Source organism: Electrophorus electricus, chromosome 9 (assembly GCF_013358815.1).
Source record: "Electrophorus electricus isolate fEleEle1 chromosome 9, fEleEle1.pri, whole genome shotgun sequence".
Lineage (NCBI taxonomy): Eukaryota > Metazoa > Chordata > Actinopteri > Gymnotiformes > Gymnotidae > Electrophorus > Electrophorus electricus.
Genome location: NC_049543.1, coordinates 25,854,002 through 25,861,501, shown reverse-complemented (window position 1 = coordinate 25,861,501; position 7,500 = coordinate 25,854,002). Strand labels below are relative to the sequence as shown.

General features: G+C 43.2%; 1 protein-coding gene across 1 annotated transcript in view; it reads right to left on the bottom strand.

The window, feature by feature from the left end:
- LOC113589578 (neurexin-2-like) overlaps positions 1-7,500 on the bottom strand; it is a 590,991-nt gene that overhangs the window by 303,807 nt on the left and 279,684 nt on the right. The window contains 1 exon segment of the mRNA XM_035530023.1: positions 7,341-7,500. This exon segment is cut by the window's right edge and continues 145 nt beyond it. Coding sequence (XP_035385916.1) covers positions 7,341-7,500 — 160 coding nt within the window.

Below are 7,500 nucleotides of genomic sequence, written 5' to 3'. Positions count from 1 at the left end.
ACTCATTTCCTTTGCTCCTAGGCAGATGTGCATTGAGTACCACATGCTTGTTTGTGGTAATCACTCTCTTCATTCCTACTTCAGAATGGTAAAATTACAGCCCCTCCAAAAGGGAAGCCTGCGTCAGTGGCCATCTCCAGCACACGCTGCAACTGCACGCCCCTGGCACAAAATGGAGGATGAGGTCTCAGAGACGCCAGCGCACACATCCACTGGTCCTCTCAGGGGTCCTGTTTTCTCTCCAGTAGTGACTAATGGATGGAGAAACATTACATGTGTCTGATTTAGGACCTCACACATACGCAGACACACAACCAGCTATGGCACTCTTCCTGAGACGCAGTGGAATCAAACGTCTAAGCACGGGACGTTTGGGAGGGTTTTGCTTCTTGGTGCTTCACAAGAGGTCGCTGCTCTGTAGCGGTCGTAAGCTCTGCTAATACCCCACCTGGTTTCTGGGCTGTATGAGTTGTAGCTTCAGTCCTGCCTGGGGCTGATATCTAACCTGATACCTTCTCCCCCACACCAAACACAGGTTTGAAATGGAGGTCAGTTCAGTGTATTGATCTGCAAGTCCCCTAACAGGCAAAACTAGTTGAACGAGGTTCTATCTACAAAGTGATGTGAATGCAGCTGCAAATGCAGTGCATCCTGCTTCAAGACAACTACCAGCGTGCGCGTGTGTTTGCATGTATACGTGTGTGTGTGTGTGTGTGTGTGTGTTTGTGTGTTCATGAAAGTGCATGAAAAGAGGCGGTGAGTGATACACTAGGCTAAAAGATAAACAGAAGGATGGAAAAGGATGAAAATGAAATGAAAAAAGAACAGAGCAAAGAAGAGAGGAGCAGAGAAGAGTGGGTCAGAGAGAGGAGGATAAATTAAATAACCCTGCACTACTCAAGAACCAGCCCAGCCTGAAACAACAGTGCTCTGTTGCTAGGTGACAAATAGTGGGAGGAGGAGCTTTGTGAGCAGAGAACAGAATCTGACTGGATGATTCTTCAGAATTCCACAGGCATCCTCCATCAGACATGAACAAAGAAGGAGCGAACCAGACAGAGAGAGAAAGGGAGAGTGAAAGAATTAGACAAAGACAGTGAACCAGGGAAAGAGGGAGATTAGAGAGTGTTAGAGAGCAGAAAGAGTGATACAGCCGAGGGACAGTGGCTATTAAACTGGTGACACTGGTTGGGAACCAGTCTAAGACTGGGTTGAGTTCAGTTGAGATCTCATGACTTCTGTTCTCCTGAGTTCTAAAGTACTTTGAGAAAATTATACCAAGTGGATGTTTTCTTTCAGGAAAGACATGAACACCTTTTAGAAATAAACACTCTAAAATTATCAGATAGATTTTCACAAATCTTTTCCAATCATGAGAGGGTGTCATTATAATACATGAATTGTGAGAGTTGTAATCTCATCCATACATCTCTGCTTAGCTACCTCCAGAATAGTTTAGATACACGTCTCTTACATACCTTACTCACTACTGTCACGGACTGCTCCTCCCCAATAAGTCATGTGGTCCGGCCCGCCGCTTGCAGGGGGATCCACATGTACTGTTTGTGAGGTAACCAGGACCCCCGGGAATGCTAAATGTCTCGTTTCCATGTGTGCTCCCTTTGTTGGTGATCGTTGCTACTTATGTTTCAACCCTGAGTAATGTATCAGTGTTCTATGTTTAATGTTAAGTGTACAGTCATGTTTTCCATTACTGTTATGAGTGAGTGCCACCCTTGTGGTATGTTTTATGTCATTAAATGTTACACAATCTCAAGGGAGTCTGTGCGTCCTGTCCCTCGCCCTGTGGCACACGGGCCAGCAGCAGCGTTACAATGATAGCTGAAACTAAAGGGAAAACACAGGTAAAACAACACAGGTTTACAACAAAACAAAACAAAAACACACAGGTAAAACAGTACAGGTAAAACAACACATGTAAAAAAACCAGGTAAAATAACACAGGTAAATAACAGGGATAAAACAACACAGGTAAAATAAGACATAAAACAACAGAAGTAAAAAAACAAAACAAGAAAAAAACCACAGGTAAAATAACTCAAAACTTCCCAATAAGTTTAAGTCTTCAGCCTGTCAGTGTTTCACACACACACACACACTCACACACACACTCATACACACACACACACACACACACACACACACACACACACACACACACACACACACACACACACTTACAGCTTTCTGTTAAGGTGCTGACATTTTCATTCACAGCTGTGATACTGAAGGGAGTGCAGAGTGCAGAGTGCAAAGGAGTGAAACAGCAGCAGTCAGGCGGTGACACTGCACTGCTCACCAACCGCACAACAGAGAGCCTCAAAAACCAAAGATCAATAACATCTCTGAGCACAGTCACTGTCTAAATACATTCTGGACTAGTATTGTGAAGTTATAGGAGGAGGAACCAGATGATATTTGAAAAATGTTTAGTGATTGATTTGATGATTTTGTGTGTGTGTGAGAACATACTCTCCGAGGAAATGATGTAAAATGCAAAACATGCTTTTAATAATAAACGGTAGTCTGTTAGGCACACACACACACACACACACACACACAGCTTTGAGTGCTCAGAGTAGCATCTACACGCAGACAGTGGAGAAGTGCCTGCAGACTGTAGGTTTGCCAAGTGCCATCGGACGGTGTCGCGTTACCATGGCAACGTTTCAGCTGGGTGTCGTTATGTTAGTGTGCTACTACAGCACAGAGCAAGACCATTTCATTGGAGTCACACAAGGCTGTCGGCGGTGTGGGATGGATCTGTGACTGTGTCTGAGAGGAACAGAGGGAGAGGGAGAAACAGAGCAGGAGAGAGAAGACAGGGAGGGAGAGTGAACGAGAAAAGAGACAGACAGACAGAGAGTGGGACAGTTGTGTTATATCTCCATGTAGCTTTCCCCTTGAGGATGCTCTCCACAGTCTCAAATAGGCAGGATTCGGGTGTGTGTGTGTGTGTCTCTCTCTGATATATCTCGTGGGTCAAACACATTGTGCATGCATCATTGCCATCAACAAAATGTGATGTGAACTCCTCACACTCCCTTAGCAAGTTGCACTATGTGTGTGTGTGAGTACCAGCTGTTTACTGATTAGAGGTCAGGGAACATGTTAGAACTTCCCGTCTTTCTCTGAGGAAGACACTCACACTCCTGAGAAAAGCATGACATCATTTGTCTCACATTCAGACTTGTGTTGTTGGCCCACTGACCACACGGGGGAGCTTTTGTTCCATCTCAGGACACAGTCATTTATTTACTTCATTATTTAGTTTTTAAGCATGCCATATTCTCTCACCTAATTCTGTCTCTTTATGTTCAACACACACACACACACGTGCACACCGAGAGATAGACACAGAGCGATGATTGCATGGTAGCATTTGAAAATATTTTATTGGAAATTAATGATTCTAAAACTGCCTCATGCAAACACTTCCTATATCTGCAGATCTCTTTATCTGCGGAAACACACACACACACACACACACACACACACCAGGGGTCATAGACATTTGCCATCGGTACTTGTTTGTTAAGTGGAGTGAGACACAGGCTTAATGAATTTTGGAATCCAACATGTTTTACAAAGTTATTCCGCATACTCAAAGAGAGAGAGACACACACACACAAATTGCAAATGAGTCACTATAAGAAAACATTATAGTTATAAGATAAACATTTTTATGCATTTATCTAATTTATCTGAACTTCACTGCAGTGTGAAATGTAAATGAAGAGATGTATTCATATTTCTTCTGTAGTGAGTCCAGTTCTGTTCAACGTTTCAAATGAGTTTAAAACACTGTACAGAAGACACTGTCCAGAGTACCCATACCTGCAGGATATCAAAGATGATGGAGAGAAAGCTGTCTGAAATGTAACTGCACACACACACACACACACACACACACACACACACACGAGATTGGAAGTGTGAGAGAGAGCCTGCACCATGACATTTACCTGACCACTGACCTTATGTCCTTATACTGACTTGCTCCAGCTTTGATATTACCAATATAGTGCTTGACCGGAGCTCACACACACACACACACACACACACACACACACACACACACAGACATGTGTAAAGCTGCTTCACAATGATGGCTGTTGTAAAAAGCACTATATAAATGAATTTGACTTTGACTCACACATGCATACACACAAGCACACACACACACACACACACACACACACACACACACACAGAGACACACACATGCTGCTATTATGCCAGCCTGGCCATGCTGTGGTCACCTAACCCCTAACCCCTAACCCTAACTCTCAACCCTGATGTAGCAGAAACAACATTAGCAAGCACAGGGGCATTCTCACCATGTTAATGTCTCACACCACACATGAGGTCATTATGACTATATTACTGTCTCACACCACACATGGGGTCATTATCACTATATTAGTGTCTAACACCACACATAGGGTCACTATGACTATATTACTGTCTCACACCACACATGAGGTCATTATCACTATATTACTGTCTCACACCACACATGGGGTCATTATCACTATATTAGTGTCTCACACCACACATGGGGTCATTATCACTATATTAATGTCTCACACCACACATGGGGTCATTATCACTATATTACTGTCTCACACCACACATGAGGTCATTATCACTATATTACTGTCTCACACCACACATGAGGTCATTATCACTATATTAGTGTCTAACACCACACATGGGGTCATTATCACTATATTACTGTCTCACACCACACATGGGGTCATTATCACTATATTACTGTCTCACACCACACATGAGGTCATTATGACTATATTAGTGTCTAACACCACACATGGGGTCATTATCACTATATTACTGTCTCACACCACACATGGGGTCATTATCACTATATTACTGTCTCACAAAACACATGAGGTCATTATCACTATATTACTGTCTCACACCACACATGGGGTCATTATCACTATATTACTGTCTCACACCACACATGAGGTCATTATCACTATATTACTGTCTCACAAAACACATGAGGTCATTATCACTATATTACTGTCTCACACCACACATGGGGTCATTATCACTATAATACTGTCTCACAAAACACATGAGGTCATTATCACTATATTACTGTCTCACACCACACATGAGGTCATTATCACTATATTACTGTCTCACACCACACATGAGGTCATTATCACTATATTACTGTCTCACACCACACATGAGGTCATTATCACTATATTACTGTCTCACACCACACATGGGGTCATTATCACTATATTACTGTCTCACACCACACATGGAGTCATTATGACTATATTAGTGTCTCACACCACACATGAGGTCATTATGACTATATTACTGTCTCACACCACATATAGGGTCATTATCACTATATTACTGTCTCACACCACACATGGGGTCATTATCACTATACTACTGTCTCACACCACACATGAGGTCATTATCACTATATTAGTGTCTAACACCACACATGAGGTCATTATCACTATATTAGTGCAACATTGGTGCTTGACTTGTAATCCTCAATTTGTGTTTCACACTAAACAAGCAGCCTGCACATACTGTTTGCTGATTTAAATGTCTTCAGCTACAGCGAGAATTACATGTCATAGAACTAGTCCCCTTACCAAATCCAGACATCATGGTCGGACTCACACACATGGTTTATACAAAATGCCTTTCAGTTTTAAGCTGTCTATCTTAATTTGCTCCTTGCGTGAGTCCCCGTGCTGCACTTCTGTACTGCAGTAGTCTCAAACGCTCTCCATTCTCATGTTTCTTTGTCTCCTGACTCTGCAACTCCAAGCTGCAATTGAACTCTTAGACAATAGAAGACAGGGTAAATGAAATCAGGACTGGACAAAAGATTTGACTCACTCTCTCTCTCTCTCCCTCTGTTGTTCACTTTAAGCCTTTTTGCTATAGTAAACAATTACAATAGCTATTATTAGGGCTGACAAGCCATTCATTCCAATTCCAATTACCCAAACAGGTCTCCGCACAGGCAAGGCTGTTGTAAGTGAAATTGATCACGTCTGTGCTGCTGTTATCTGCAACGAGCAATTGACAGACTGGTATTGAACCTTTGCAACCTTCTATTCTCTGTGAAGTGTGTGTACATGTGCACATGTGTGTGTATGTGTGTGCACATGTGGGTGAGAGTATATGTTTGTTTAACAATTCTGAGCATTTATTAAAGTATAATAAAATTCTGCTGGTACAAGTTGAGTTTTGATTTCTCCCCCAACCCAATCAAATGTTAAGTGCTCTTTTGTACATAAAAATCCCATCATTGTATATCGATATATTCAAGATTAGACTGTAGCCATGCTATGCTGTTATCAATGCCGAAAGCACAGAGGCGTAGGTCATGAAACAGAACTACACCAAGCAGCAAGCTGTGGTTGCATGTTTACACATTTAATTTCAGTAACACGGTCAGTAATTGGACCATGTCAGACACTTGAACCAATAACACGCTATGTTGCACTTCTGGTTGTGTTATGCATGCATTAAAAGCTCTGAAGAGATAATCCCTGCATTTAACATTTAAAGTGTCATACCCAGTGCATCTTCAGCCACCAGATATCACGTTTTAGAATCTCTGCATCTGGGCATCAATTTCAAACATTTAGGAGAGAGATGAACAGCAGACAAGGCCAATCCCATACTGAGATTAGGTGCCAATCCCATACAGAGATTAGGCGCCAATCCCATACTGAGATTAGGTGCCAATCCCATACAGAGATTAGGTGCCAATCCCATACAGAGATTAGGTGCCAATCCCATACTGAGATTAGGTGTCAATCCCATACAGAGATTAGGTGCCAATCCCATACAGAGATTAGGTGCCAATCCCATACTGAGATTAGGTGTCCTCAGATAAATCCTGACAGTAAACAGAAGGCATGGGTCTATGATTGTTTTGGATCAGGGAATCACAGTGAAGGTCCTTAGGCAGTCTCCGACCTGGAAAGTTGTGGAATAGCAAATGGGTAGCCCTAGAAAACCTGGGCTGCTGAACTGGGTGTGACATCACGACTGAGCTTCCAAGAGGTCCCGTCAGGCAGGACAGGTCAGCTCTTTTCTTTCCTATTCCATTTACCACACACCCTATTTGTAATTTACTAGAATGTTACATGTCCTCATTCACTGTCCACTGCTCAGTGATACACCACTGGCAGTCCACAGTGCTACCCAGCACTCTTAAGCACAAACCTGAACACAACACAATAAAAGTACGCATAGTCAGTGGAGCAGCCAGCGGGGGGTGGAGCATGGCCGCTCCCTCTTACCTGACGCAGGTTCCGCGTGACCTTGACGTCGTGCCAGGCGTTGTCATTGAACTTGCCGTTGACGGGCTCGACCAGCGCCTCGAAGGCCCCGGAGCCCAGGTTGATGACGAGCCAGACGGCGCCGCTCTTCAGCGACAGGTTCACGTAGTCGGCCGACTTG